The 15,504-nt window shown below is 40.3% G+C and overlaps 1 protein-coding gene across 8 annotated transcripts in view; it reads left to right on the forward strand.

Moving 5' to 3' along the window:
- Positions 1-15,385, forward strand: part of LOC105497724 (glycosyltransferase 8 domain containing 2) — a 72,219-nt gene extending 56,834 nt beyond the window's left edge. For all 8 annotated transcript variants that reach the window (XM_011769029.3, XM_011769030.3, XM_024797938.2 and 5 more), the window contains 7 exons: positions 461-632; positions 4,960-5,077; positions 6,917-7,001; positions 7,599-7,711; positions 9,910-10,076; positions 10,904-11,016; positions 14,796-15,385. In XM_011769029.3, the coding sequence (XP_011767331.1) occupies positions 461-632; positions 4,960-5,077; positions 6,917-7,001; positions 7,599-7,711; positions 9,910-10,076; positions 10,904-11,016; positions 14,796-14,965 (938 nt within the window). In that variant the 3' untranslated portion in view covers positions 14,966-15,385. The remainder of the gene's footprint in view (positions 1-460; positions 633-4,959; positions 5,078-6,916; positions 7,002-7,598; positions 7,712-9,909; positions 10,077-10,903; positions 11,017-14,795) is intronic.
- Positions 15,386-15,504: the final 119 nt, after the last annotated feature.

The following is a 15,504-nucleotide window of genomic DNA, read 5'->3' on the forward strand; positions in this document are numbered from 1 at the left end:
TGTATCAGTTCCACAATTATCCAGATCAAGATCTCGTCTATATTATAGTTTTGGTGACCTCAACAAGTAGCTTCCATCTTGTGGTCTAAGCTGGCTACTCTAACTCCTGCCGTCATATCAACAGTCCAGCCAATGGGAAAGGGGAAAGGCAAGGGGGTAGGTGAGCATTCCTTTGAAGGGTAGACCCAGCAGTGGCACACATTACTAGCATCCCATTGGTCAGAACTCAATCATATAGAGCTGCACGGGAGTCTGGTAAACCAGTCTTCGTGGTTGGCTATGTGCCAGCTAAAATTCCAAAGTTCTTTTCCAAGGGAAGACAGAACGACTAGATATTGGAGAACAATCAGCAGCCTCTTCCACACTATGCCATCTTCCCCCAGGACTGTGGAAGATGTATTAAACTGGCTCTACTGTGAAATTCTTTCATGTTCCAAGACACCAATTTTGATGTTTCCAGATGATGAATCCGAGACTCCTGAAGAACTGGAAGAAGAGATTCCTGTGGTGATTTGTGCTGCAGCAGGGAGGATGGGTGCCACTATGGCTGCCATTAATAGCATCTACAGCAACACTGACGCCAACATCTTGTTCTATGTAGTGGGACTCCGGAATACTCTGACTCGAATACGGTAAATTGTGTCTTGCAGACTTTGGCACTTTGTTTCCTTTCCCTCCCTCCCTCCCCCCACTCCCTCCCTCCCTCCCCCCACTCCCTCCATCCCTCCCCCCACTCCCTCCCTCCCTCCCTCTTCTTCATCTTTCCGTCTTTCTTTCTTTCTTTCTTTCTTTCTTTTTCTTTCTTTCTTTCTTTCTTTCTTTCTTTCTTTCTTTCTTTCTTTCTTTCTTTCTTTCTTTCTTTCTTTCTTTCTTTCTTTCTTTCTTTCTTTTTCTTTCCTTTCTCTCTTTCTTTTCTTTCTTTCTTTCTTTCTTTCTTTCTTTCTTTCTTTCTTTCTTTCTTTCTTTCTTTCTTTCTTTCCTTCCTTCCTTCCTTCCTTCTTTCTTTCCCTTCCTTCCTTTCTTCCTTCCTTCTTTCTCTCTCTCTTTCTTTCCTTCTTTCTTTTTCTTTCTCTTTCTTTCTTTTTTCTCTTTCTTTCCTTCCTTCCTTCCTTCCTTCCCTCCTTTCCTTTCCTTTCCCTTTCCCTTTCACTTTTCTTTTCCTTTTCTTTTCTTTTCTTTCTTATAGGATCTTGCTGTGTTGCCCAGACTGGAGTGTGGAGTGGTGCAATCACAGCTCACTGCAGCCTTGACCTCCCTGGCTCAAGCAGTCCTCCTGTTTCCACCTCCAAATAGCTGGGACTACAGGTGCATGCTACCACACCCAGCTTATTTTTAAATTTTTTGTGGAGAGCTTTGTTGCCTAGGTTGGTCTTGAAATCCTGGGTTCAAGCAATCCCCCCTCCTCATACTCCCAAAATGCTGGGATTATAGGTGTGAACCACCACACCTGGCTTCTACTTTCTTTTATTTCCTTAAATTGATTTCCTTTATTTTTGGATTAAGAAGAAATAAACAGAAAATTAAAATTTGAACATATTATAAAAATGAAAGATAATTGTAAAATTTTGGTATGGAGTGTGTCTCTCTGAGCCCAGAAATCATCAAGAAAAGTGCACAGATTTGACTGCATAACATTGAAAAACTTTACAATGATGAAAAATACAAGTGAAGCTATTCATACAATAGATTAGGACAAAATATTTTTTTTTTTTTTTTTTCTGAGGAGTCTTGCTCAGTCACCCAGGCTGGAGTGCAGTGGCGTGATCTCACTGCAAGCTCCACCTCCCGGGTCACACCATTCTCTTGCCTCAGCCTCCTGAGTAGCTGGGACTACAGGTGCGCCCGCCACTACACCCGGCCAACTTTTTTTGTATTTTTGGTAGAGATGGGGTTTCACCATGTTGGCCAGGATGGTCTCGATCTCCTGACCTCATGATCCACCCGCCTCGGCCTCCCAAAGTGCTAGGATTACAGGCGTGAGCCACCGCTCCTGACCAGGACAAAGTATTTTTAACATCTATTATAGACAAAGAATTACTATCCAAAATACAGAATTGTTACAAAAATTGTTACAAAAAACACAAAAATTTTAAAAACATAGTTAAAAAATGGGCGTAGAATATAACCAGACAATTCACAGAGGAAAAACATACAAATGGCCAAAAACATGAAAAGGTATTGTAGGCTGGGTGAAATGGCTCACTCCTATATTTCCAATACTTTGGGAGGCCAAGGAAAAAGGGAGACTTGGGGTCAGGCTCGAGAGCAGCCTGGGCAACATAGCAAGGCCTCTGTCTCTACCAAGAATTTTAGAAATTAGCTGAGGGTGGTTATATGTAGCTTCATGGGAGGCTGAGGTGGGAGGATCCCTGGAGCTCAGGAGTTTGAGGCTGCTGTGAGATAAGATTGCACCACTTAACTCCAGCCTGGCCAACAGAGTGAGACCTTGTTTCAGCTAAAAATAAATAAATAAGGCTAGGTGCAGTAGCTCACTCCTGTAATCCTAGTACTTTGGGAGGCCAAGGCGGGCAGATCACCTGAGGTCAAGAATTTGAGACTAGCCGGGCCAACATGGCGAAACCCCGTGTCTATTAAAAATACAAAAATTTGCTGGACATGTTGGCACTTGCCTGTAATCCCAGCTACTGGGGAGGTTGAGGCCAGAGAATGGCTTAAACCCAGGAGGTGGAGGTTGCAGTGAGCTGAGATCACTGAACTCGGTTGAGATCTGCTGAGCCACTGCACTCCAGCCTGGGTGACAGAGTGAGACTGCATCTCCAAAAATAAAAAATAATAAATAAAGTTTTTCTATGTTATTAATAGGAAAATGTGAATTGAAACATTTTTGCATTGTTGACAATGAAGATAAAAATGAAAACATATATGTCACTTCAGTGACATAATTCTTCACTCATCAAGTTGGCAAAAATTAAACAGAACATTACCCAGTGCAGGCAAATGGACATGCTTATCCCTTATTTACACAATGTGCATTTTCTAAGCTGGTAAAGCATTTGGCAAGGTCAACATGGCAATATCTATCAAAAGGTTGTATGCATATATAATTTGACTCACATGTCATTTCCTCTTCCAGGAATCTGTACTACAAAATTTCTAGCACATATTACCAAAATACGTGTACAACAATGCTAGTTTCAGCATTATGTGAACTAGTGAAAACATTTCAAAGTGCTGAAATGTCCGCCAATGGAAGAATATTTAAATGAACTGTGAAATATGATCCAGATGTTAAAGAAAGAAGGCACTCTGTCTAAACAGACATAGGAGATTCCCAAGGCATATTGTTAAGTGAAAAAAGCTGGTTGCAGTATAACTCGTATAGTATGATCTACTTTATGAAATTCAAAACCCCTAACTATAAGTGTGTACATGAACATGTATGTGTTTCTGTGAAGAAAAAGAACTGGAAAGCTATCAAACTGTTAACACTGACTATCTCTTGGGAGGACAGAGGAATCGGGGAGGGTGCTGATGAAGGGAAATTCAGGGTGTTTCAGTATTATTTGATCGTTCAAAAGGAGAATGTATTTACACACTGCTTTTATAATTAAATGTTTTTGTAGTGGTGCCATCAGGAGGTACTGAGATCTGTAAGGTGCTTTCCTGTAATCTAAATGGCCCTTGGCTGCCCTGGGTTTTGATGGCTTGTGTATGCTTTCTGGTTCTCTGTCTCATTTCTCACTCTCCTTATCATACTATTGCTCATCATTCACTTAGCCTGTTGTTAACAGTCCATTAACTATCCATGGGTATGAAAACTAGATAACTAAATCCAAAAGGACGGCATGTATAAGGTTTCTGGGGAAGGGTTTGTCCTTAGCAAAAGGCATGAGCCTCATGACTTTCTGACTTTGGCCAGGGGCTGTTTCCTAGTTCTTGCTGTCCAGTCTACTCCCTGCCCCCTTTTACATATTTTAAAGTTTTTTTCATTGAAGTAGAATCCCAAAACAGAAAATTGCATAAATCCAGTGTGCAGTGTACTGGATCATCACAAAGTAAACACACTCATATAACATCCAGCATGTTCTCACTAACAGTATAATCAGTCTTTTTAAGTTTGCCATTTTGATTAGTGTCCAGTGCTATCTAGAAATTTGAGGTTTCCTTATTTCTAATGTCATTGAACACTTTTCCCACACACTTTGTAACCATTTGGAAGTAAGTGTTCAGGTCTCTTGCCTATTTTTCTGTTACTCTATCTTTTTCTAATTGATATGACCAATTATTTTTTCAGATTTTGCAGATCTAAATTTTGTTCACATTTAATTCTTTTGTTGATTTTTAGTCAACAACAAATACTACCCTAGGTGACTTTAGTCACTGGACATTTTATTTTGAGATTATTTCTACCAAGAATCTCATTATGAATTGGATACAAGACAAAAATTCTGAAAGACCAAGAAAACAGAAGGGGAGAGGGAGGGGGAGGAGATGGGGAATGAAGACAGATGGGGAAGATCAAGGGACCAAATCAAAGAGACAAAGGTAAATTCAAATCAGCCTTGGAGTCGAAACCACAGAGTAAAAATGACTTCAATCAAAGTTGAGGGTTCAGAATGTCCTGTTTCATAACATTTCAGAGCTGTTACCACATGGCGAAGACAGTACCAGCAATCACAGATGCTGCTTTATAAGAAAGAACACTTTTCATTCTTCCTGTTTCCTGGGGAAATTATTTGGATCTGGGGAGAGATTTGGTTATTACTATTTTGCTTCATTTCCTTTGCAGAAAGAGTTACGTGATTGAGGGGAAAAAAAGATTTAAAGTCACACCAGATGGGGAGAAAGGTCAGAAGGATTTATTGGACTAAACTCTACTAAATTTACACACATTTTAATTTTAACTTTCTAGGGAGGCAACAGATTGACCCTGGGGCAATAGGCAAATGGAGGAAAGAATTGAAGGGTATACTAGAGGTTTTTTGGTCATCTTTTTAGAAAATGGATTGAACATTCCAAACTGAGAGAAATAAACTTTAAAATCGTGGAATTCAACCCGATGGTCCTCAAAGGGAAGATCAGACCAGACTCATCGAGGCCTGAATTGCTCCAGCCCGTAAGTAGGGAGCACACAGGTGCTGCGGACAGTCCTTGGTGAGACCTATGTTGAGTAAAGGAGTGCTAGTCACCGGCATGCATGTGGAATATTATTTTTGAAGCCTTGTGGTGTTGATCTCCACCAAACTCTGCTTATGTGTAATTTATAAGCCAGCTGCTACAGAAAGGATTTTAGATGGTTTATAGAAGCACAATGAAGTTTATTAAAGAAGAAGTGAAGCATTAAAAAAAATGTAGAATGCATTTACGGGTGTGAATATGTCTGTGGGGGTGGGAGCTGGTGAAGGGCCAGGTAGCTGAGGCCAGGAAAAAGTATCCCAAACCCACCGGCTGTTGGGATATTTAACTGTGATTGTACGTTAAATCTGCCTCTGAGTGTCCGACTGTTAAGAAAAAACAGTAGCCTGATGGATTATATACTTCCTAGTATTGACTAATATAGTATATTCAGGAGACACCAACTCTTTTCCTAGCGTTGGGAATCTTAAGGTATTTTACTGCAAGAGTTCTTACCAAAGGGACCCTCTCCTGCATAACAAGTGGTGTTTTTGGTCGGACGCGCTGGCTCGTGCTTGTAATCCCAGCACTTTGGGAGGCTGAGCGGGAAGGATTGCTTGAGCTCAGGAGTTTGAGACCAGCTTGGGCAACATATTGAGACCCCATTTATACTTTAAAAGTTTTATTTAGTGACCAAGCATGGTTGCTCATGCCTGTAATCCCAACACTTTGGGAAGCTGAGGCAGGCGGATCACGAGGTCAGGAGTTCGAGACCAGCCTGGCCAACATAGTGAAACCCTGTCTCTACTAAAAATACAAAAATTAGCTGGGTGTGGTGGCAAGAACCTGTAGTCACAGCTACTCAGGAGGCTGAGGCAGGAGAATTGCTTGAACCTGGGAGGCAGAGGTCACAGTGAGCTGAGATCATGCCACTGCATTCCAGCCTAGGCGACAGAGTGAGACTCTGTCTCAAAAAAATATATTTTTTAAAATTAGGCATGATGGCACACCCCTGTAGTCCTAGCTACCTACTCAGGAGGCTGAGGTGGGAGGATTGTTTGAGCCTGGGAGTTCGAGGCTGTAGTGAGCCGTGATCATGCCACTGCACTTCAGCCTGGGCAACAGAGTGAGACCCTGTCTCAAAAAAGAAAAAAAGACAATAGTGGTGTTTTTGATAGCAGTTTTACAGAAACTGCAAGCCACCTTTTACATATGATTGTTACTTAAATTCATCCCTGAAAATTTACTTAATTCTGAGACCTCTGTCCATGTGGTCTCTCCCCAGTTCCAGGTATTGTCAGAGTACAAGCTAAGACTTCAGATTAAGCAATGTTGTCAGTAGTGAAACTTCGAAGTTCCTACACACAGGTCATACTGCTCCTTTTTCTGGTTCAAGGAGGTAAAAGGTTGAGCTTGCTGTTGGGATGACACGTGTGTGTGTGTGTGTGTGTGTGTGTGTATTTAAGGCTGATTTAATTGACAATTATCAACATTACTGCATGTAGAGAAAGGCAGGTGATTTGTGCCGTAAAAGATTGACTAAGGAGCCTCTGTGACTCCCACTGCAGCGGTTCACAGAGATGAAAGTGGCAACAGCCTCAGCACTAGGGGGTTTGGATCTAGCAGAACAGCTGATCCGCCAGCGCTGGCTTCAGCCCCAGGCCTCAGATAAGTTGGGCACTGGGAAGCTCAGATGAGACATCTTGCTAGCTCCTGTTTCATTCCGCTCCAGACCTGGAGCTGAGCGGAGGCCATGGTCAAAGCCGACTCTCCAGTACCCCCAGAAGACACTAAGCCATATGCCTCTCCCCCACCATCATTTCTTTTGTTGTTTTAACAGCTGAACTTTGTTCGATTTTATCTCCCTCTACTTATCCACCAACATGAGAAAGTCATCTATTTGGACGATGATGTAATTGTACAAGGTACTCTCGCTAACTGCCAAGAACACTTGGAAAAGAAGCAGCTGATAAGTAGAATAACTGTCTCTCTTCATTTTTCAAATAGCTAATGCTCAGTGAGTTTTGACTGCTTAAGTTGTGAGTACAGTATTGTTGTAAATGTGGAAGTATTTTGGAAACGGGTTGATACTTACCGAGACAATCCAGTTTGACTCTGATTGTCAAAACCTGCAATAAATAGCTTGGTAGCCTTTCCTTTCCCTATATCCCTATAATGTATGGAAATGAAGCGTCACAGATGACAGTCTTAGGAGTGAGCTAAGTTTTGGTGTTTAAATGTTGTGTTCTGTCTCTTCCACTACAAACAGGATACGCATTGGTGTGGTACCTACTAAGCAACAGAAATAAAGAAATTAGATTAGTGCCAATTTGAGCTCATCATTAAGTGGCTTTCTAAATCTGTAGGCACGACTCTCACTAAATAAATTGTCAAGCCACTTGAAATCAGGGATCCAATACTCTTCTCCCATAGCAAAATCAAGAACTGTTTAAGCTCTAAGGCTCTATCTAGCCCGAAAACAAATGCTATAATGTTTTAATTGCTGGTGTTTCTAAATTCAGGTGATATCCAAGAACTTTATGACACCACCTTGGCCCTGGGCCATGCAGCGGCTTTTTCAGATGACTGCGATTTGCCCTCTGCTCAGGATATAAACAGACTCGTGGGACTTCAGGTGGGCATATGCTGTCTCGGAAGTCCTCCCTTCACCCTACAACTCTGGCCCCTTCTCCCCGCTCTGCAACTCAAAATGAGTGTAACCTCCACCTTGAAATCCTTATGGGCCAGTCTGGACTGCTGGGAGGCGGAACAGTACAGGGGTCTGGGACTTTGGTTCATATCTCAGCTCCATGCCTTACCAACTCTGAGATGACTTACTTTAACCCTGCAAAGTCCCACCTTCCTTACCTGAAATATGGGAACAATCATGTCTACTTTGTTGTGTCTTTGTGGGCAATAATGAAATAACATGATGTCCAAGTGTCCAGCATGAAATAAAAGCTCCAGAAATGATCATTGTTACCTAGGTGGCTCATCACCACCACCACCACTTGCTGAACCATTGGTTCTATTTTCAGAGTTTTGACCATCGCTTTTAGCCCCCTTCCAGTAGAAGAAAATATTGATTTTGTTAAGGGTAAAGATCTCCTTACTCTGATGGAACCTACATCAGAAAGTTGAACCTACATGCAATGCTGAAACTAAAGGGGTAGCTTTGAAATAAGAGGTGTTATTAAGAGTTGAATGCTGTTTTTCAAAAAAGCTTCTAGCAAATAATTTTATGTGTGTGGCATTTTAAGGCACTTCAAAGCATAGGCTCTGCGACCAGATTCAATTTTGTCAAAATCTTGGCACTGTCACTTGGTAGTTTTATGACCTCAGGCAATTTACTTAGCCAGTTGTTTCTACCTCATTTGTCAAACAGAAGTAATAATAGTACTTCCCTTGTAGTTATTGTGAGAATTAAATTAGTTAATACATACAAAGCTATTACATGAGAGTAATGAGGTAGTACATGTAAAGTTCTTAGAAAAGGACCTGGTGCATAGAAAGTACTCAAGTATTTCCATGACTCCTGTGTGAGGTTTGAGAGCATCACATTAAGGAATTATAGATTATGACAGTCTAGATGGGTGAAAGAATGTGTATGTCTTGCCCCATACTACATTCATTCAACAACTACTTATTGAGTGCTTACTCTGTGCCTGACACTGTTTTAGGTGCTAGTAATACAGTGAGCAAAATGAAAACTCTTGCTTTTGTGTATTTCACATTCTAGTGGGAACAGACAGACAGTAAACAAATAAAATATTTAACAGAGGACTCGGGTGGAGGCAGGGCTGTATTTTAAATACGATAATCAGGGAAGGCTCCACTGAGATTGTGCTGTTTGAATCTAAACTTGAAAGAATCGAGGGAACCACTTGTGCAGGTGGTTAGCGGGGAAACCCTCCAGGAAGCGGGAAGAAGTGTAAAGATATTGAGGCAGGGGTGAGTCTGGTTCATTAAAGGTGGTCACTGTTGCTGAGGGATCAAGAGGAGAATAACAGGAGTTGGAGAGGTATTGGAGGGTCAGATGATATAGGGTATGGCAGGCCATTTTAGGAACTCTGGCTGTTTCTGTGAATGAGATGGGAAGCTATTGGAGGAGCTTAGAGGAGATGAGTGACCTAGAGACAGAGTGGGGTGGAAAATAGTGGAAGCAAGGATACTGGTTAGGAGGAACTTGCAGAAATCCAGTGAGTGACAATTATGGCCTGAACAGGAAGGTAGTAGTAGTGGCAAGAGAAGTGTTTGGCTTCTGGCATTTTGAAGATGGGACCAACAGGATTTGCTGAAAGATTTGGATGAGAAGAGAGTGACAAAAAAGGAGTCAAGGAGGACCTAATGACCCTGGGTTTTTTTGCCCAAGTAACTAGAAGGATAGAGTTGCCACTGACTGAGGTGGGGCAGATGCAGGGAAGCAAGTTTGGGATAGGATTGGGGTCAATTTTGGGATATAAGTTAGAGCTGCCTTACTAAGCATCTGAAAGGAGACATTTGGATGGCAGATGTAGCAGGAGTTGGAAGTCCAGAGGAGAGGTCAGGGCTGTCAGATGGGTGATATTTAGAGCCATGAGACTGGACAAGGCTGTTTATGGAGTTATTGCTAGAGAAAGGCACTAGTGCTGCACTCAGACCTAGGGCATTCAGCATTTAGAGGTTGGAGAAATGAGGGAAACCAGCAAAACAAAACAAAAACAACAAACTACCAAGTGGCCAGTGACACAGGAGGAAACCCAGAGATACTGCACAAAGGTTTCAAGAAAATGATCATTTTCCAGAAACAAAAGATTCACTGGTCAAAAGCATGCACATCCTCTTCCCTTACAGAATACATATATGGGCTATCTGGACTACCGGAAGAAGGCCATCAAGGACCTCGGCATCAGCCCCAGCACCTGCTCTTTCAATCCTGGTGTGATTGTTGCCAACATGACAGAATGGAAGCACCAGCACATCACCAAGCAATTGGAGAAATGGATGCAAAAGAATGTGGAGTACGTGAAGACTTCTCTACCATTTTTTCCATGCTTGGAAACAAAATCATTCAGTTAATTTTCCACGCGTAGTTCAAGAGTTAGAAATATTTCACAGTCATCTGAGGTCAGATTTTCTTACAGAGGCAATGTTAAGAAAGAAAAGGGGACAGTCAATGAAAATCTTTCCTCAAAAGATATAAATCAGAGGAATCAAGATCCTGTGGAGTGAGGAGTCCCTGATTATACATTTTCCTAGTAAGCCGTTGAAAAATGTGACTTGAGTCTTTTCCACCCAACAATCTTCATTTATCTTAGTTGAGTTTCCCCTTCTAACATAGATTTCTTATTAAGAATTATTATATAAAATCAACTTTGCTTTTTAAGGTTGATTTTTAAAATTTATAATTTTTCATTATCAGAGTTTTAAAATAGAGATGATAAAAATAACTCTAATACAAGCATGATTATCACATCATTGTATTGCCTAGCAGTCTTGTGCATCTGGATATTTAAATACCATCATAACCTTGAATTTGCAAGTAAAGTTATTCTAAATAATGTAGGATTCGAATTTGATCTCCTGTGTCTACTATTTAAAACCCTGGGGGTTAAAATGGCAAAATATTAATACTGTTAGTCTAGGTGATGTATATTGGAGTTCATGATATTTTACTATTTTGTGTATGTTTGACAATTTTCAAAATGGAAGTTGGGGGAGAATGAAAGGCCGTAAGTCTTAGTACATAGTGAGAGAATGTCTTACATCGTTTACAATATTAGATTCGACTTTATCTGAGTTTGTGGGGCCTCCAGGCCAAATGTTGTTTTTCTATTTCATTTCTTAGGGAAAACCTCTATAGCAGCTCCCTGGGAGGAGGGGTGGCCACCTCCCCAATGCTGATTGTGTTCCATGGGAAGTACTCCACAATTAACCCCCTGTGGCACATAAGGCACCTGGGTAAGTATTTTAGAAAAACGATTTAGAAAAACGCAAATGTCCACTTATTTTTTATTTATTTTTTATTTTTGAGACAGAGTCTCGCTCTGCCACCCAGGCTGGAATGCAATGGCACAATCTTGGCTCACTGGAACCTCCGCTTCCCGGGTTCAAGCAATTCACTGGCCTTAGCATCTCGAGTAGCTGGGATTACAGGCGTGTGCCACTACGCACAGCTAATTTTTGTATTTTTAGTACTGATGGGGTTTCACCATGTTGGCCAGGCTGGTCTCAAACTCCTGCCCTCAGGTAATCCACCCATTTTGGCCTCCGAAAGTGCTGGGATTACGGCATGAGCCACCATGCCCGGCCGCAAATGTGCATTTTATAGATCCAGTGAGCACCATGGCGAGGAGAGGGTGCTACATACAGCACCAGGTTGTTCAGTTCAAATCCTCCAGGTGACCTTGGGCAAGTGACTAACCCTCAGTGCTCAGATTCTGCAAGTGCAGCTGATATTCTTAGCTACCTGCGAGGTGTGTTTCTGGAGATTTATGGAAAGCCATCAAACTCATGCTTAGCATATAGTATGTGCTCAGTAAACATTAACTGTTAAGAGAACTTTCGGCTGGGAGCGGTGGCTGACACTTGTAATTCCACCACTTTGGGAGGCCAAGGCGGGTGGATCACCTGAAGTCAGGAGTTCAAGACCAACCTGATCAACGCGGTGAAAACTGTTTCTGCTAAAAATACAAAAATTCGCTGGGCATGGGGGCAGGCACCTGTAATCCCAGCTACTCAGGAGGCTGAGGCAGGAGAATCGCTTGAACCTGGAAGGTGGAGGTTGCAGTGAGCTAAGACAGCACCACTGCACTCCAACCTGGGTGACAGGAGTGAAAATCCGTCTCAAACCAAAAAAAAAAAAAAAAAAGAGAGACAGAGAGAAAACTTTCACTGCCAAAACTTCAAAACTTTATGGAACTGTCAAGCCACACTTTTATTTTCTCTTGCAGTAACTTACAGTGGACAAAACCAAATAAATTAGCATAATGGCTTAGGATGAATTCAGAAAGCTGCCATTAAAATTTATCCTTTAAAAAGCAGTTGACTCTGTTCTCTGTGAGTTCCTCAAGTCTTTTATTCACTACACAAGTGTAGGGTTTTTGTATGAATTGGAATCCCAACTATGATTTTGGGTAAGTTACTGAATACATATAAATGGCTTAGCATAGAGCCTAGCATAGAGGACACATTCATATCCACCCTAACACATGCCACTATCCCTTATCCAAAACCCCTGGGCCAGACCTGTTTAGAAGTTTAGAAAGGGTTTGGATTTTTAAAAGGTAATGTGGTGCTGAGTAGGATCTAGGTTTTACTGCCAAAGAAGTTATTAAAAAACCTTTTCTCTTCAGACCTTTGGGGATTATTTTAGAATTGGAGGCAATGGATATGGACTTATATTTACCAAGTGTCCATTACATTGCTAAGAACTGGACTAGGTTCTGTTAAGGAAGGTGAATATTATTTCTAATTCTCACAACAACCTGCAAGGTGTTATGTCCCATAATCTTTTTTTTTTTTTTTTTTTAAAGGATATAAATTGTGGAGGCTGAGTTCCTGTTTGCTCTCGATAATTCTGTGGATTGCTTTTGCATTATTACCAGAATCCTCTGATTTTCCTGAGCATGTGTATGCACAAGAGTGCCATAGGGAAGTTAGTGTTCTGTCTGATTTGATTTAGAGTCATGTTGGGTTCAACATTAGGTGAAATATCAACCTTTCCATATGCAGATCCCATCAAAGTAGAAGGTCTATTTTTAAAAATGTGTAGGAACAGTTATGCAAAGCTTAGATCAATAAGGTTGCAGCATTTTATGATCTTGAGACAGAGACTCAGAATTACATTTTATGAAACATCCAACTTAGACCAGGCACGATGGCTCATGCCTGTAATCCCAGTACTTTGGGAGGCCGAAGCAGGTGGATCACTTGAGGTCAGGAGTTCAAGACTAGCCTGGCCAACATGGTAAAACCACATCTCTCCTAAAAATACAAAAAATTAGCTGGGCATGGTGGCACACACCTGTAATCCCAGTTATTCGGGAGGCTGAGGCAGAAGAATAGCCTAAACCTGGGAGGCAGAGATTGAAGTGAGCAGAAATCATGCCACTGCACTTCAGTCTGGGTGACAGAGCTAGACTCCATCTCAAAAGAAAAAAAAAGAAAAGGAAAAAAAAAAAAGAAAAGAGAGAAATATCCAACTTACTGACAAGTAGGAAGGGACATATTCTTCCCCAAGGAAAGATGTCATTTTTCTTTGTAGAACAGAGCTTCCATCTGTGCTGAAGGTTTTGGAATCAGGGATGGTGTGCAAAGTAAATCTACACAAAAATCATTTGAAAAAATGAGGTTTTAGGGTGTTCTGGAGGTAGAAGGGCAACATAACACTAATGGGCATTAAGTTTGGGTCTAAACAGGCAGGCTTAATATTTTTTAAATTTACAAAATATATTTAGCTAAAAGCAATTTCATCACCCAAATTGCAAGCCCCTCTGAGGTAGTTCTGCATAGCCCTTCAGTTACGAAGCTGAGAGATGAGGATGCCCTTAGTAGAGACTTTTCACAGGAAGGTGCCTCTTCCCAAATGAATATTTCCTTTTTATAGACTCTGATGATTGATAATTATTCCAATTATGCTGCAGTAGCTTCAAACAACTAGTTTCTCTTCTGCAGCTGCCGTCACAGCTATGTTTATTAGTAACAAAAGCCAGGTTGTGTTGTTGTTAACGTCATACATTAGAAAAACATAACCCTAGCAAATCAACCCTCTCATAATTCAATGGACTTTCAGCTGTTTAAATTATATATCAAATTCCTTTTCATGGAAAGAAAGTTGAACGCTATAGAGATTTTTTTAAAATTTTACATTCACACCACCTTAATGTAGTTCTAGAATAGGCATTCTAAAAAATATTCTAAGCAATGACACTGTTAGGGTAAATGGATAGTCTCTTGAAGTGATGACTTATGAGGGGAGTAATATTCAGGTGGAGATAGCTGTTTAAAAAGTAGACCTTAGTCACATTTTACATGAAGACAAGACTGTTCAAAAGAAAATGTTGCCATTTTTCATTAAGGAGGTGAAATGCAGAGAAAAAAGAACGCCTATAAACTTTTGGGTGGGAGGAAAATTAATAGAACTTTTTCGGGGACAATGTGGCAATCTCTATCAAAACTGAAAAGGCACACACCCTTCAATCTAGCAATTCCACCTACAATATCTTATCCTACAGATATAATTGTGCACATAGACTAGACACACACAGAGGGGTGTTCATTGCTGTGTTTATGCTAATGATAGGATAGAAACAATCTAAATGTCCTTAATAAGGAACTTGGTCAATAAATAATTATCTATCATTCTATACAGTCACTAAAAATAATTTGGTAAATCCACATGTACTGCTGTGGAAAGTTTTCCAAGACAGTAATTTTAAAAGGCAATGTCCAAATAAAGAAATAAAATAATTTTTTTTTTTAAAGGCAAGGTAGCAGTATGCTCATCTTCTGTCTTTAAATATACATATACATGCATACAGGTCAAACAATGCTATAGCTTTACTAGAAGGATTCACAAGAGACTAACAACGGTTGATTTGGAGACATGGGGTGGGTAGAAAATTCACTGTATAACCCTTTTGTTTACCTTTTTTTAAACTATGAACTTGTATTCAATTTATAATACAAAAATGTTATCCTCTAACAAGCCTATTATTTTTTCTTTAAACACAATGAAGGCTGGAATCCAGATGCCAGATATTCGGAGCATTTTCTGCAGGAAGCTAAATTACTCCACTGGAATGGAAGACATAAACCTTGGGACTTCCCTAGTGTTCACAACGACTTATGGGAAAGCTGGTTTGTTCCTGACCCTGCAGGGATATTTAAACTCAATCACCATAGCTGATATAACTCTACCCTTAAAATATTCCCTGTCTAGAAATGTGGAATTGTCTCTTTGTAGCCAACTATAACATTGTTCTTTATGAACATTACCTTTGATACAGATGAGCCACAATATAAAAACTAAAAACTACTGTGTGCAAATTATACCTTGGACCATATAGGCATTGACTTACTTCTTTAAGTACATGTGTTAACTATGGAAATCGAGATTATGTGACTGAAAAACATAAAGGAACAGACCCATCTAGATACCAGTAATCAATCTGCTTAATTCTGAATAAAATTATATCCACAAATTTTTAAAACTTCTAAATGTATTTTTCACATGTAGATCTTTTTAACAGGTTGCCAATCTTTTCTTTTATAAAACTATTGCATTTAAAATATGGATGTCTGAAAAATAAAATATTCATCATTTTTATGACTTTTATCATGTTATTATTCTACATGTTAAATATAATAGAAGGTAAACTGACCTCAGGTTTAAAGGGGAAAGAATACCACTCAGTTTTGCTACAGAAAAAGCCCATAACTTAAGGA

This window comes from Macaca nemestrina, chromosome 10 (assembly GCF_043159975.1).
Source record: "Macaca nemestrina isolate mMacNem1 chromosome 10, mMacNem.hap1, whole genome shotgun sequence".
Lineage (NCBI taxonomy): Eukaryota > Metazoa > Chordata > Mammalia > Primates > Cercopithecidae > Macaca > Macaca nemestrina.